Source organism: Microtus oregoni, unplaced genomic scaffold (genome assembly GCF_018167655.1).
Source record: "Microtus oregoni isolate MIOR12 unplaced genomic scaffold, Mior012 000017F_ref0000208, whole genome shotgun sequence".
Classification (NCBI taxonomy): domain Eukaryota; kingdom Metazoa; phylum Chordata; class Mammalia; order Rodentia; family Cricetidae; genus Microtus; species Microtus oregoni.
In genome coordinates, this window is record NW_024543076.1 from 6,118,940 (window position 1) to 6,135,441 (window position 16,502).

General features: G+C 51.2%; 1 protein-coding gene across 7 annotated transcripts in view; it reads left to right on the forward strand.

The window, feature by feature from the left end:
- Cntfr (ciliary neurotrophic factor receptor) overlaps window positions 1-3,459 on the forward strand; it is a 37,391-nt gene extending 33,932 nt beyond the window's left edge. For all 7 annotated transcript variants that reach the window (XM_041667562.1, XM_041667567.1, XM_041667564.1 and 4 more), the window contains 3 exons: window positions 2,060-2,240; window positions 2,557-2,725; window positions 2,837-3,459. In XM_041667562.1, coding sequence (XP_041523496.1) covers window positions 2,060-2,240; window positions 2,557-2,725; window position 2,837 — 351 coding nt within the window. In that variant the 3' untranslated portion in view covers window positions 2,838-3,459. The remainder of the gene's footprint in view (window positions 1-2,059; window positions 2,241-2,556; window positions 2,726-2,836) is intronic.
- Window positions 3,460-16,502: the final 13,043 nt, after the last annotated feature.

The window sequence follows — 16,502 nt, forward strand, 5'->3', positions numbered from 1 at the left end:
CTAATAACCAGGGTCTGGTTTCACAAGCCCCCTCCCCCGCTAACGAGCTACAGGCAGCAGCCCTGCGCGTCGCAGTGCACACGCCTTGCAGTGGACCTGGCACCCTGCCCACCACACACACGGGAACATGCACACACACACACGTGGCTCCCAGCAGGAACCATACCGCATACATGTGTGAGACCGACATGCCAGGGACCGTACATTGGCCTGTGCTGTGGGCAGAACACGCCTCTACACTGAGAACATCATGTCCTATGGCACATGTACCCTAGTCCGTGACTCATAGTCATCGGAACAGGTTAGATCTGTGGCTCTTTTCAGCTTGAATTTTGTGTAGAGCATCTTCCCTGTCCTTGGTTTTGGGGAGTAGCAGGTGTATGTCTGCAAGAGGAGAGCAGAGAAAAACACCACTTGGATTTTCGGGGACGAGGTAGCCTAGGGATATGTAAATAAGAACAGAGACCAGGAGGTAAGGCAGAGGCTGTCTCAGCACGAACAAGGAGGAAGGCAAGAACTGGAACCCAGTGTGGGTCCCTTTGTCACCTGCTGTGGCCCTAACTCCACCTAATCAGTATCTGACATTTGCAGCCGACTGAGGAGAGGGTTTCAAGTGAGCGGCAGTGACAGCTCCTGTTAATTGAAGAGTTCTTCTCTTAAGGGTTAGTGACAACCTCTCAAGGAGGGTCCAGGCCTAGGATTGTCACTGCCCAGAGATCATGGGCAAAAAGCATAGTGTCATGAGTCCACCAGTGACCTACCCACCTTGGCTCTCTCCTTTGTCTTTGGGGAGGTCTATAGGCCAAGAAGAAAGGAGAGGTGAGCTAATCAGCCAGAGGGGATCTTTATAGACAGAGGAGGACCTGTGGTGCCCACCCACATTCCAGGGCTGGGAATGGGATTGACTGTGCCAGGGTCTGGGCTTGAGTGTATTTCAGCATGACCCTGACCTTTCCCAGGGTCTCCAGCGTCAGGATCACAGAGGCTTCCTGCTCTACATGGGCCTGCCAGCCTGCGGATAGGTGCACGTACATGCACACGCACACGCACGCAGGCATATCACAGACCAGCACGTCAGGTAGTCTAGATCTTATTTTTCTGTGGAGAATATTGGAACGGGAACCAAAAGGCCCTAACGCCAGACGTGGCCCAGAGCAGTCCCCTCCTTCACCCCCACCGGCTGCCCCTGTTTACGAGACGGCTTTAATGAGGCAGCGGGTGCTGCTGAGATGAACCAGAGCCCGGCCTGGGCCTGGGAGGGACGCCGGACAGGCAGGCCGCCCTGGAGAGTCGAGGGGAGACCAGGAGGATGAGGCCAGCAAACGGGGGTGAGGTGGTGATGCCATGCCTCCAGGAAGGAATGGAGCAGCAGTCCTGTCACCCTAGGGCGGAGTGATAACTCGTGGAAGCCTTCCTGGGAGAGCCCTGCTGGGGCTGGGTGGTGGGCACACTGGCTCTGGATAAAACCCACAGTGACAGTGTCAGCTGAAGCCTGATTGGCAGTCTCTTCATAGCTTAGTCCTCATTATAACGCTGAGGTAGACCTATCAGGAACACCAGTTTATGGATAGGAACACAAAGCCAATGGAGGATGAGTAGCTTGATCTCCAAATTAGCAAGAGATGGAGCCAAAATTTTATCTTAGGTATCTCTCCAGTATCAGTGCTTGTGACCTTTCCCCCGTGGCTCCCCGAGAGGAGGCAGCCTACCCAGCACATTGCTCACCGCTAGCCTTCCTCTTGGCACCATTGCATCTTAGACAACAGCATCACGGCTACTGAGCAGAGTCACTCTGGGAGCCTGAGGTCCCCTCCTCGAAGCTAGGTTCTTCTTCCAGATGTCTTTATTCTCCCACAGACAGGAAAGGTCGCTCGTTATGGCCCCTCTCCCCACAGGAAGTCCTCACTCCCTTCAGGGATCCATTCATGTTCCCCTCCCCAGATGTATCTTTGCTTCTTTTGGTGTGTGTGTGTGTGTGTGTGTGTGTGTGTGTGCGCGTGTGTGACTCACTTGTCACCCCAAAGGTGTCTCTTACCCCATCCCGCGATCGGGCTTGCAGGTGGAGCTGTCAGATGGCACAGCGCACACCATCACGGACGCCTATGCTGGGAAGGAGTACATCATCCAGGTGGCAGCTAAGGACAATGAGATTGGGACGTGGAGTGACTGGAGCGTGGCTGCTCATGCCACACCCTGGACAGAGGAGCCTCGACATCTCACCACTGAAGCCCAGGCCCCCGGTGAGCCTGCCTGCCCCCTGCCCTGTCCTCTGCGCACACACCCCTCAAGCTCCTCCTTGTAGTACGGCCTCTGAGACGCATCCTCCCTGACTGTCACAGACCCACCCATCTGCCCAATACCTGTGTTCCTGGGTCTTGCTCTCTAGATATCCTTGGTGGGGGTTATTGGGTACAGTGGTCGCCTATGTGTCTTGGGAAGCAGGATGGGTGGGAAAGACACTAATCTGAGGAAGCAGGGACAATGTACCTCAGGAAACCCCAGCTCTGGGTGGGACCCAGTCCTGGCCCGGCCCTGAGTTTTCCCCATGTTCCCCAGAGACCACGACCAGCACCACCAGCTCCTTGGCACCCCCCCCCACCACGAAGATCTGTGACCCTGGAGAGCTAGGCAGCGGCGGAGGACCCTCCATACCCTTCTTGACCGGTGTCCCTGTCACTCTGGCCCTGGCTGCCGCTGCTGTCACAGCCAACAATCTCCTGATCTGGTAGGTGGAGTGAGGCTGGGCGGCTGTGGAAGGGAGGGCCTTAGGGACCTCCATCCCAGCCGCAGCTCTCACAGCCCCCCCCCCCCCCCCGCCTCCCGCGTGTCTCCTCAGAGCCGGGCATCCCATGAGGACATGCCAGAGCGCCTGCAGAGGAGCAGGAGGCCGGAGCTGAGCCTGTAGACCCCGGCTTCTATTTTGCACACGGGCAGGAGGATCTTTTGCATTCTCTTCAGACACAATTTGTAGAGACCCCGGCAGGCCCGGGCCTGCCGTCACCTAGCCCCACCACACCAAGCCGGCCCTCCTTTCTATCCACGGAGGAGGACCATGCAGCTAACCCACCCACCAAAGACCTCTCTCATCTTGCCCCCCTCGGGCTGGACCCTCCAACGCCAGCGACTCCCAGGAGCCCTTGGGGGACCTAAGGGGAACCCCCCATATCCACAGTTTTCTCCTCCTGCCCCAGCCTCCTGTCTATCCCAGGGTCTCTGTTGCCACCATCAGATTATAAGCTCCTGACACTGGGGGGGCCCAGCCATCCCCCTCCCCCCAGTGCCCACACTTTTCAGTCCCCTCCACCTCTGCCCGTTTTGTACGATCCTCCATTGACCCTTTCCTCCCCCCAGTATTTAATGTCCTGTCAGTCCCTTCTAGTCTGACTCAATGGTAACTTGCTGTATTTGAATTTTTTATAGATGTATATACAGGGGTGGGGGGTAGGGGTTCTCATTAAACGTCACCATTTCATGAGACCTTGGAATAGAACCGCTTTGGGAGGGAACCACTCTTCCGAGGACTTCTGCCCTGCAGGCACAGAAGGAGAGAGAAGCCAGGTTGGGGAAGGTGGAAAACGGTTTAGCCTTCAGGTCACAATCATGTGCTCTGCTTCTTAAGGGCTTGGGCTTCCCTGGAGCGTGCATCCAAGGACAAACTTGTGGGAAATGGGCTCAAGTGCAAGCTGGACCCATGTTGGGTACCAGTCACTTGTAGAGGCTGCTGAAGTTCTGGCTGGCGGCTTATAGATTATCCCCAGAGATTCCTTCTAGAAGTGCCCAGATAAGGGGCATAGTCCAGATGGATCAGCAGGGATTCCGCCAGGCTACAGAGGTTCAAAACACAATGTCCTGGGTCTGGCCAAGCAAGAAGGCAGCCTGAAGGCAGAGGCTTCCTGGAGCATGGATAGGAACTGTACCTGGGCTTCAGAACGGGCATTATACAGGGGTTAAGCCTCAGATTTAGATTATATTCCAGCCAGATGTGGTGGCACATTCTTCTAATCCTAGCACCCAGGAGGCAGAGGCAGGAAGATCTCTTGAGTCTGAGGCTAGTCTGGTGTACATAGTGAGTTCTAGGACAACCAGGGCTATGTGGAGAAAGACCCAATTTCTCTTACAGAAGCCATCGTACCAGAGCTTCTTTGCTGGAAATACCCAGGGCTAGAGTTAGGTTGACAGACTTTTGAGGTAGAGTGGGAAGAGGCTAGAGTCCTAGCCTGAAAGCCAGGCTGTTCTGTGTACTTCGAGTAAAGGGAGGTGTCGTCAAAGCCCCATACACCAGTGCGTTACTATAGCCCGCACTCACCGTAGCAGGTGGGTGCTAGATGCCACCAACAATTCTCCTGATGGTGACACAACCCCACCCTCTCAGACCAGGCCCGTGTGAGGCCATGCCTTGGGAGGGAGATCCCAGAACCTGGAGTGTTGGTGCATCAGGCCTAGACTAGACTAGGTCCAGACCAAGTTAGTCCCGGAGCTGGGACTGCAGAGTGAAGGAGAGAAGCTAGCGGAGAGAGAGTTTCAGGTGGAGACTTGTGGGTAGAAAAGACCTGATTCAGGGCAAACTGGCTTTTCTGTTACAGGATCTCACTATGCATCTCTGGGCACCCTAGAACTCACTTATGTAGACCAGGGTGGCCTCAAACTCACAGAGATTCACCTGTCTCTGCCTCCCGAGTGTTGGGAGTAAAGGCGTGTGCCACTATGCCTGGCTAACCTGTGACTTTTCAAACCGTGGGCACAGGAAGAGACTCCCAGAGTGGGCATCCTGAGAAGTAACTGTGGACCTGCATCTGCACCCTGAACTCTGCCTGCTGGTTTGGGCTCAGTGAGGTGTGGCTCAGGCTGGAGTCTGCATCCTAGGTCCAGCAGGCTTAGAGAGGTCAGGGGTTACCAGCTCCCTTGCCAAGAACAGCAGGGTTAGAGTGATCAGGGGCTACCAGTTCCCTTGCCAAGAATATCATATTCCTGCAGTGTGTTAGAACTTTGCCTATCTTTAAGGTGGGTGGGCTGAAGTTAGGGGGTCTCTGACTTGTGCTGCCTCTCTGCATTGAGAGCCTTGGTCAGCCCTGACCCACCCACCGCCCACCCAGGGCTTGGGCATCAGCAATCTGGCCTCCATTAGCAACATGGGAAAGCAATTATGTTGGGCCTGGGAAGGAGGGGGCAGAACGAGGAGAGGGGGCCTGCTAAAGCCTTAGAAGCTGGTGGCAGGGAGAACTGGGGTATCAGCCTTGTCCCAAGCCCTTCTGGTTAGTGTCATTGACTCTGGCTAAGGGTATGCCTCCTTTCAGGTCCCTCACCCCTTAACCCCGGAGAACATTCACTTTGGGGGGTCTTGGCTGCCTTTCTGAGCACCATCTCTCCACAGCCTTTTGCAGGGGCAGTTCTCAAGAGCCTGGGATGAGGACAGGCATCAGTTCTTGGAGCTGGAACAGAACTCAAAGAATCAGAATATTTCTGAGGGGCCAGGGGAGCAGGGGTTCAGATCTGCAGCCTGGGTAGCAGCAACCCAGACTTCCAGTCCATTAGTTCTCTTTGCACCCACAAAGTGCACTGGGCATGGGGTACCCTCTGTGTCTTGATCCCTCCTCTCAGTGTGGCTGCTGTATGCTTAGAACATTAAGCCTCTCCTCTCTGACCTGACCTGACCTGACTCCTTTCTCTATATTTGTCTCCCTCTGGATCAGTGTTTGTACTGGTCCCATTCTTTAAAGATTTATTTTATTTTAATCAAGTGTATATATGTGGAGGACTGTCCGTGGAGTCAGATCCCTGGAACTGGAGTCACAGGCAGTGTGTGCTGCCTGGCATGGACGCTGGGAAGTGAACTCAGGTCCTCTGGAAGATCAGTACATATTCTTACCTACTGAGCCTTCTCTCTATCTCCCGGTCCCAATTTTTGTATCTCTGTACATCTCTCTGTCTTTCCTCCTCTGTCTTTTATATTCTTTTCCCTCTTTATTCATCTCTTGCCCTCAGACTCCTTCCTTTTCCCAGGGTCTCTCTGCCTGGTCCCTCTCTTTTCTCTTTGCCTTTCTCCCCATCTCCCTCTGCCTCCAACCCTATCTGGTCTGTCTCTTCATATCTCCATCCCCGTCTCTGTGTATAAGTGTCTTTTTCTACCATCATCTCCATCCCTATGTCCATCTCAGTCTTGGCCCCTCTTCCCAGACTCAACCTCTCTTCCTTGGCCTCCCTCTGAGTTCCTGCCCCACATCCAGACCCTAGTCTGTGGCCTTTGCTCCTCTCTGACCTGAGCCAGGGTCTGTCCTAGATTCTGCTGCCCCCTCTCGGCCACCTGCCTGCCCTTCATTCCTGTTCCGAGGCTAGTGGCTATCAGCATAGAAATCCGGTGTCTCCTGCCCTAGCCAGGGTAGAGGTAACGATTAGGCATGGCTCCTTCTGGACTTCCCTCGACCCTGAGAGTTGTCGAGAGTAGGGCGCTCACTACCTCTGTGTGAGGCGATTCAAGAAGCTCATTGCCACAAGGAGAGAACAGAGTGCTTGGCTCCAGATTCTAGCAGTATGTCCTACACCTGTATGTCTTTGTGCCCTCCGTACCCACAGCCAAACGCTCCTAACCTTCAGGAACGTCACATCTCTGACAGTTAAGTGCTAGAGCCCTGGCAGGAAAGATTGGGGCATAATTCCCTCTACTTCCACCTCTTCTCCAGGTGAAAAGGGAGGTGTGAGGAGAGCAGCAGGGGGACCTTATCAGGTAATGCCACTCTGGATTGGGGGGTTAACCTGAGGGTGAGCCGCGTGAGAGGCCTGGGTAACAGGGTCAGCTTGAAGGGGCCTAGCTGTCTGGCCGGTGCATCCTGGGAGATGGTGGTTGAAAGGACTAGTCAGAAGGAGGAGGCCTGACAGGTCCTGGCTGAGGAGACGTATCTGAAGACACAGTGCATCAAAGGAATAAGCTCTCCAGCTGGTCCTGGTTTGCCTGGGACTTGCCCAGTTTCGGTACCGAATATCTCAAATCTCTGAAAACCCATCCCAGGTTAAGTGGGACAATTAGCTTCTCTATCTGCAACGGCTTTGCTGCCCGTCCCGATCTGAGTGGACGGACTGGTGTGGGGAATAGCTTAGGGGTTCTAATCGGATAGTTTACTTTGAGAGGGAGGCTGTTCTGGGCCAGATTTCTTTGACGGGATAGCAGGCCAAGAAGGTGTATGGAGTACTTCCAGGGCGGTGGCTCGGGGGTGGCCACCAGGGGGCAGGGCAGGTTCTCAGGAGATTCAGGCAATGGCCCCAGAGAAGCCAGAGGCCTGGGGCTGTGTGCAAAGGATATGGGTACAACAGCAGATGCCACTGTGGCCTGGCACGCCAACTGTGGTGATGTGCAGATATGCAGCGTTACGTGTTGGGTGACTTGGCGGACAGGGTACAGCTGTGTGGTATGCTGGCTTGTTGCTCGTCCGGTGTGGCCATAGTTGAGGCCTTGCCTGTGGCTGTGGAAAGAACAGGAACACCTGGGGCCTTATTAGGACAGGGATGTAGGTGAACGTAACTGCAGAGGAAAGGGGTTTGGGAAGAGGACGAAGGAGGGCTAGGGTGAGACAGGGCTGAAGCCATCATAGAATCTTTCCACCCGGCCCCGTGAAGAAAATGAACAAAAACCAACACAGAACACTGCCCATGCCCAACCAAAGGACTTTAGGGGAAACCCTTAAATATGACAACCCCCGTCAGAGTAACACGAGAGTCTAGTGCAGTAACCCTTCCCTTCCACAAAAGCGGCACTCGGAAAGGGTGAACTGGCCCGAGACTTTATACTAACAGTGACCCTACAGGTGAACTCATAAGCACACGGAAAGTCGGGCATCGTAATGAAGGAACTACAAAAAAGTAATAATGTCTTTATTGGTTCTTTGGGAATTTCACATCATGCACCCTAATTCTGCTCACCTCCTGGTCCCTCCATATCCTCCCCTCACCCCTGCAAAACAAAAACAAAGCAAATGAGAAAAACAAGAACAAACCCACGCCACCCCCCAAAAACCCCACCTCTCTTTGTTTCTCTGTCTTTCCCGCCTCTCCAGCACCTCTCCATTCGTCCTGCTGGCACTGGGAGTGGTGTGTCACACAGTACACACTTTGTCCCATCAGCTCTACTAGCAAATGTGTGTTGCAGTGAGTCACTGGTCTGGTTTCTGGTACACAGTCATCCCTACACCCTCACCGAGCTCCTCTGGAATATCCCACAGTTGCTCCCAAGTCATGGAGATCCTGCTGGTCTTGTTCCACTGAACCAGTCCCTCCATGAGTTCCAGCAAGTCCTAAATGGGGTAGATGTTAGGGTGGGCCAACTCAAGCCGGGCTGTGGTCCTAGGTGGCCATTCCAGGCTACCTGGGCTATCCACCTCAGGTGAGGGGGCGGAGCCAGCTCCCCAATGCCCTTGCCCTTGCCGACAGGATTGGTTCTCCCTTGCCTGTGGTGAGGAGTGGGGCCTTCTCTCCCAAGAGCAGGGGTCAGCTCTCCCATGGGGATTAGGGCCAGATCTTTTGCTGCAGTGACCAGCGAGAGGCAGGGCCAGCTTTCCTTGGGCCGGTGAAGGGCAGAGCCAGCTCAGCGTGGCCCTATGGTTTTATCATGCATGGCTCTTACGTCTTCCTGAGGAGACACAGGCCACAGACTACAACTTCTGCTGGACCATGGACCCAGACATGGCCCTCAGCAGCAGCCTGGGCCAGGACAGCATCCTGGCTCTGGGTGGAAGCATTGGGCACTGAGATTGGGATGGCGCTAGTGGCGTCATGGCACCCAGGACACCACCAAGGCCTCAGGTTGCAGCCCCAACCTTGGGCTTCTGTGCAACCTTTAGTGGCAATACAGGACTTGGACCCCAGCACAGACCCCAGCTGCTCTAGGATCACAGCCCCAGACATAGTCCTTACAACAGCCAGGTCTGGATGTCACCATTGCCCCAAGTGGCAGTGCAGGCCACTCAGATAGCCACGGCCCCAGAGGCAGTATGGCCCTCAGACACCAACGTGGTCCCAGACCTCAGGCATCCTCATGGCCTTCGATGGTACCAGGAGCTTTGGACGTCAACACAGACCCTGGCTGCAGTAAGGCCATGGACCCAGACATGATTGTCACCATGACATTGGGTAGTCACACAGGCCATTCAGATCTGCATGGCCCAGGCCTTCATCATGGAAGTTGGTCCTCAGACCCCAACAAGGACTCAGGTGGCTGACCTGACCTTGGGCATCCACACAGCCTCCAGTGGCAACAGGAGCCACATACGCCCATCCAAACCCTGGCCACTATAGGGCCACAGACTCAGACATGGCCCTTGACAACAGGCTGGGCCCAAAGGACACCATGACCCTGGCTACAGTATATCCTGATAAAGCAACTTTTTAAGTAGAAGCCCTGTGCCCTTCTGTGACACCCCCACAGAAACAAGAAGAACATGGCATCTTCCATGGTACGGACTGCGGTTCCAGGGGCTTGAGCTAAAACTGTAAGATTGGAATATGCTCCGCCTTCACTTGGAGCCAATGTCTAGTAGGGTCCTGGGTGGACGGATACATAAGCACCAGCAAGGTTGTCTGGTAGTCTCAGCCAGGCCACCATCTAGCCATAGAATTAGGAGGCGTAGCCGGCCAAAAGCAGCATCTGTTTTCTAGGGGAGGATAAATTAGTAGGGATGGAGGGGTCTACAATGCAAAGGAGAAGTTTGTTAAGCATGCACCTTGGCAGGTAGCAGAAAGAGAAAAAGAAGAGGGTGGCTTTTGGGTTTAAAGACCATAAGCAAAACACAGGCAGGAAGGAAAGTGAGAGAGAGGGAAAGAGGAGGGGGAGGAATGTGGAACATAACATACACACACTTGCACACTTGAGTGCACACACACACACACCAATCTAGGAGGAAATATAAATAAGGAATAAAAGCAGATTTCCCACAAGTTCTTCCTATGTAGGTCTCGCTAATATATAAAATGGATAGGACAAGGAACCCAAGGACAAGATGGTAAAAGAGAATGAGGTGAGAAGGGGCAGGGGAGGACAGGAATAATAGAGAACCAAAGCAGTAATGCTGTCTGTGCAGCCAGTAAGCCAGAAATAGTAGCGTGCAGTGGTCGGAAGTGACATGGAGTCATCCGGGAGAAAAAGATGAGGCCAGGAAAGTACCAGGCAGGCAAGAGGACCAAACCACAAGCGTAGCCATGAACATCCTTAAAACAAGTGAAGGCTCTGAAAATGGAGCACAAGAAGGTGCTACACAGAGGAAATCCCCCAGTGAAGAACCGGATACTCGTCTTGAAGAAGATGACCTACACACCAGAGTGGTTGACCTTGGGGCCTGCTGGTCTCACCGGTCCGGCACTGCTCCAGACTTGTGCTGTACGAAGGTAATGGCATCTATCGAAGTTTAAACGACAGGGCTCAGGGGTCATCATGAACCTGAGGGTGGGGCAGGGCTAGGGATGTGGCTCAGTAGTTTGCCTAGCGTGAAGCCCTTGATTCAGTCCTCAGCATCGCTTAAATCAAGATGTGGAGATACAGGCCTGTGATCCCAGCACTCAGGAGGATCAGGAGTTCAAGGTCATCCTCAGCTATGTAGTGCGTCTGAGGCCATCCTGGGATACAGAAAACCTTGTGGGTTTTGTTTTTGTTTTTGAAAGACAAAATCCAGTCAGCCAAGAAATTAATGAAAACCACAACTGGAGGAAAGATGGTTGTAGGAAAAGGGCTGGTGGTGACATTAATTCCATTTAGGTTAAGATTAAACTGTGGGAATTTCAGTTGTAGGACAAAATGTAAATATTATAAATCTTGATAAAATAAAAACAACATTGGCAACACAATCTGGAGAGAAGGGTGGGAGGAGGTCGGTGCTGGTCACATTTTCTTCCCCAGTGCAGAGTAAATTAACAGTGTATAAAACTGAAACATGATGGTACAATCCTACCCCAGCTTTTTAAAATTTTTTATTTATTTATTTTTAAGTTTCATTTTACATTCCAACCACAGTTCTCCCCCTCCCCTCCTCCTATCCCCTCTCACATACCCCCCAGGCCACCCCCCATCCACTCCTCCCATGGGGAGTCAACAAAGCCTGGCACATTAAGTTGGGGCAGAACCAAGCCCCTCTCCCCTGCATTAAGGCTGAGCATGGCATCCCATCCTACGGAATGGGCTCCAACAAGCTAGCTCATGCACCATCGGGCCCACTGCCAGGGGCCCTTCAGATAGTCCAAGCTTCCCCACTGTCTCCCACATATGGAGGACCTAATTCAGCCCCATGGAGGCTCCACAGCTGCCGGTCTAAAGTTCATGAGTTTCCTCGAGCTTGGTTCAGCTGTCTCGGTAATTTCTCTGTCATGATCGTGACCTCCCTTGCTCACATGTTCCCTCCTCTCTCTCTTTTTGATTGGATTCCTGGAGCTCAGCTTGTTGCTTGGCTGTGGAGCTCTGAATCTGGTTCCATCAGTTACTGGATTGAGGTATTCACCAATTTGATTACAGGAGAAGGCCAGTTTAGGCACCCTCTCTACTGTTGCTAGGAATCTTAGGTACCACAGCCTCTTTTTCTTTTGTTTGTTTGTTTGTTTGTTTGTTTGTTTTTCGAGACAGGATTTCTCTGTAGCTTTGGAGTCCTGGAAATCCCTCTGTAGACCAGGCTGGCCTTAAACTCACAGAGATCCACCTATCTCTGCCTCCCGAATGCTGGGATTAAAGACCTGTGCCACCACCGCCCAGCTACCCCAGCTTCTTAATTGAAAGTATTTTTCTAAACTCAAGAGTGGTCTTTTAGGAATGACTGCTTTTTGAGAAATAATTCAACCTGAGTTCATTTATTGTATTTTTACTTGTCTCTTTTCCCGGTTAAATTCAAGTTAATGTTTTGCTTTCGGTTAAAAAAAAATTTGCTGTATCATGTGCAATTAGAACTATATGAACAGTTCCATCCTTAGCTCCACACCGTTCCCTCTTACCTCAATGCTTCTTTCTCTATGTATGCATATGCTAAATCTAACACCGGCTGTTTTAGGATGGTGACACTGACTTGCAATTTTTAAAAATTATCTACAACTTTAATAATAACATTTTTTTGGTGTATTTAAAAAAATGTCTGCCTAAGACCAGTCATGGTGCCACATGCTTTTAAGTCCAGCAATCAGGAAGCAGAGACAGATGGATCTCTGTGAAGCCAGCCTGGTCTACACAGCCAGATCCAGGCCAAACAGTGCTACGTAGTGAAACCTCCTCTCTCTCTCTCTCTCTCTCTCTCTCTCTCTCTCTCTCTCTCTCACACACACACACACACACACACACACACACACACACACAGAGAGAGAGAGAGAGAGACAGACAGACAGACAGACAGACAGAGAGACTTAACTTATATGAACATCAGAGTGCTAGGCTTAAATTTCAGGATAACTAAACACACATTAGAGGGCATTTTGAAGATCATGAGATAATCGGCCACCCTCCTGTGCTGGGTTGAATAATGGTGCCCAACATGTCCAAGTCTGAGTTCCCAGACCTGTGACTATTACCTCACCTGAGAAAAGAAGCTTGAAGACGTGATTAAGATCAGGATCTTGAGATGCAAAGATTACTCTGGACTGTGCTGACGTGCCTGGGAATCATGGTGGTTCTTAATGAAGGGGGGAGGGACTTAGCGAAGGTGCCAGAATGATGGTAGCAAATGCTGGATATTGTGCTCTGAGGATGAGGTCGTCGTCCACAGCCAGGGAGCAGGAGCGTCCACCAGAAGCTGAGATCAGTTTCTCTGACACCTTGACCTTAGCCCAGTGAAATGGACTTCAGACCACCAGCCTTTAGACTAAGTAAAGGCGTGTTGTTCAGAGACACTAAGTTTCTACAAACTTGTTACAGTGGTGTCAAGAAGCTCATTGGCACTTCCTGCACACCCTTCCCATGGCCCAGTCGACCTTTCATCCAGCCAGTTACGACACTCCCACCTTCAACTGTGCTTGTCACTGCCTGTTGTGGATACTCGTGGGTCTCGGCCTCTCTCCCTCTTTCTCCCTATTCTACATCTACCTGCTTTTTCTCTTGTCTTGGACATAATGTTCTTCTGAGCATTATTTCTAGGAAGCTGGTCCCTGTCATTGATTTAAAACACTATCTGGTACTTGTCGAGTGACTCCTGGATTAGTTTATTTTAACATGGGTATATTATGACTACTGACCTGGAACTTGTTTGTAGGACAGGCTAGTCTTGAACTCACAGAGATCCTCCTGCACCTGACTTCCTGAATGCTGAGATTTAAGGCTGTGCCACCATGCCCAGCTTATTATGGAAAAAACAACGCAACAAAAATTTTATTTTTTTTATTTTATTAGGTTTTTAGACACGGTCTCATTTTGAAGTCTAGCCTGGCCTTGGATTTGTTATACTCTTGCCTTGGCCTCCTAAGTGCTGGGTTTCTAGGTGTCTTAATAAGCTTCCAGTTGCTGGGTTAAACACCCCGACCAAAAGCTATTTGGGAGGAGAAGGTTTATTTCACCTTACAACTTAACACTGAAGAAAGCCAGGGTAGGAATTGGAGGCCTGGATGGAAGCAGAAGCCATGGAGGAAGGCTGCTTACTGACTTGCTCCCCATGGCTTACTTATATAACCTAGGACCACCTGGCCAGAGGTGGCACCACACCCATAATGGACCAGGCCCTCCCGTATCAATCATTGATCAAGAAAATGCCCCTTCTGAACTTGCCTACTGGCTGGTCTGATAAGAAACATGTTCTCAACCCAGGTTCCTTCCCAAATAACTCCATCCAGTTTATGTGAAGCTGACAAAAGGCTAACCGTCATACAAGCGTGTAGCTCACTCCCAGATGCCAGTGAACTTTTCTGAGTCAGACTTTCTGTTCGTGTGTTATCTAGGCAATGAATGTCAGACATGCGCATTCTCTGTGTGAACATGTGTTTTTGTTTGCATACACTTAGTGGGTTTTCAAAGGCTTATTTTAGTTTATTTTGTGTTTGTATATTTTTTCTGAATGTGTGCATGCGTGCCACATGTGTGTCTTGTGCCCTTGGAGGTCAGAGCAGGGTGTTGGATTCCCTAGAACTGGAGACCACCAGGTTCTCCTCAAGAGTAACAAGTGTTCACAACAGCGAAGCCATACCTCCATCCCCCACTTAGTGGTTTTTTGAACAATTATTTATTTATTTGAGAGAGTACACAATTCCAAAGTGCACATGTAGTAGTCGGAGGAAAAATTGAGGGATTCCTCTCTATATGTGAGTCCCAGGGATTGAACTCAGGTTGCTGGGCTTGGCAGCAGGCGTCTTTGCCTGCTGAGCCCTCTCTCCAGCCCCGTATACTTAGTGTTTATGAAACAGAAACTATTGATTTTGTACACCTGAGCACACACAGCATTAGATTTAATGTCAGTGGGAAACGCTTGTCAATGGGGAAAAGATTGGGGCTATGATGAGGCAGAAAACACCACCTGTCTGCGAAGGGCACCACATGAAGAAAGAGGAGCGGAAAAAGCCAGACTCTTCTGTGCTTCATGGGGGCTGGGGTAGGAGTTGGGACTGCAGAAGATGGGGGCCACATGCCCAAGGTTTTGGAATCGAGCTGAGGTTCTGAAGTTTTCGCTGACAGTTGAGAGCTCGAGACTGAGACAATAGGTCAGCTTCATGGGCACTGTGCGTAGGAATACAGGAAAGAAAAAGAATGTGGACCGTTGGTGACGGGGGGCTCTGAGAAGTCCTGGGAGAAGCTTTGGTTAGATGGTGTGTAAAGTCACGTGCAGCTTCTGCCGGGGAATGTAGTCAGTTAGTGGGATGCTTGCCTAATCATGCACAGAACCCTAGGTGTCACAACATATGCCTGTAATCCCAGTGTTTGGGAAGTGAAGGCATGAGGATAAATTCAAGGATAGCCTCGGCTATATAGTGAGTTTGAGGCCAGCTTAGACTTGAAGATATCCTATCTCAAAACAACCCAAAATCTCTCGCCATGCAGTCAAGAGGACCAAAGTTCTAATATCCAGGACCTGCATAAAAGCCCAACACAGTATAATTCCAGCACTCCCACAGGAAGATGGGAGCTGGGATGTGGGCCAGCTAGCCTGCATAGACAACACAGAAACATCAAAGACCCTGTCTCAAGGTGGAAGCAAGGGCCAACACACTTTGATAGGTCTGTAATCATCTTCCGTCCATTCAGTTAGCAACCAGCCAGCTACGGCAACACAAAGTTTGGCTTCTTGCTATGTTCAGGCAGAAGGACTAGGGTTGGGCATTGAGAAGTGTGCTTACTGGAATACACGGTCCTAAATCTTGGTGAGCAAGGTTTTGGGAAGGAGAGTGGAGGGAGAGGATAATAAGACCAGCTACTAAAATAGCCGACATGAGAAGACAAGATTTGGGCTATAGTTTGAACATCCTATCACTTGCTAGGGTCACACAGCTGGTGAGGGACAGACAGGTTGAGACTTTCAGATACCAGTTACTAAAGCTACCTCCTGATAAAAGTGTCAGCAGGTAAGATGCTGACTAAGCCTGGGGTGGTGCTAGGTGCCTGAAAATCCAGAACTAGGGAGTCTGAGGCAGGAGGATAGTAGGTTCAAGGCCAGCCTGCATTACATAGCAAGACCATGTTTCAAACAATGACTTTAAGGTCAGATAAATCTTGGCTTCTGCTGACCTCGAGACAAGTTGATATCCTCTTTACTACTCTGTTTTAGGAAAATAGTGTATTAATATCTGCCTCTCTGTGTTCTGGGGATTTAATAAAGTAACACACATAATGAACTTGGCACCACACCTACCTATGGTAACACTACAAACCTCGGGTCTTAATAACGACAGAAGCAACAGTAAATAGCATCTGGGAGTTGGGGAGTGAGATCTGGGTTAGTGGTAAAGCATCGTCTAAACAAAAGTGGGCACTAAAGCGATGCAGAGAAGCTTGGTGCAGATGGGAGAAGGGGATAGGGGAGGGGACAGGGAAGGGACGGAGGGGGGGCACAGGGAGCGGTGTCCACGAAGGAGCTAAGGAGGGCCAGAGAGTCTGGGAGCCAGTGAGCTAGAGTCAAGGGCAAAGGAGTGGTTTAGGTTCAAATACAGACTCTATCACTTGTTGCTATGGGACCTTGGGAAAACTCCTTGGTCGTCTGGAGCCTTGGTTTCCTCACCTGTCTCCTCCACCTGTCTCACGTGGAGGAGAAGGAGTATCTACAAGGATGTAAAGCGCCAACAGAGTACTGGTGCTTCATAAGCAAAAGTTGTTTTAGTCGGAGAAAGCACCTGCCTGGGAGACAAGAACGGACAGTTTCAAGAGGTATCCTTGGCTGCAGCGCTGCCAGACGGGCGACACAGATAAGGGCTAAAAGTGTTCGCTGGAAACGACACAGGTATGAAAGGGACCTTGGTGAGCCAGCCTCCAGGATAGTGAGAGCGGAAGGCTGAGATGGGGTGCTGAGGTTTGCTGTGGGAGGGTGGAGCTAGGAAAGGAGGTAAGGGCTGGGGAGCCTGAGCTGTGAGTTAGGGAG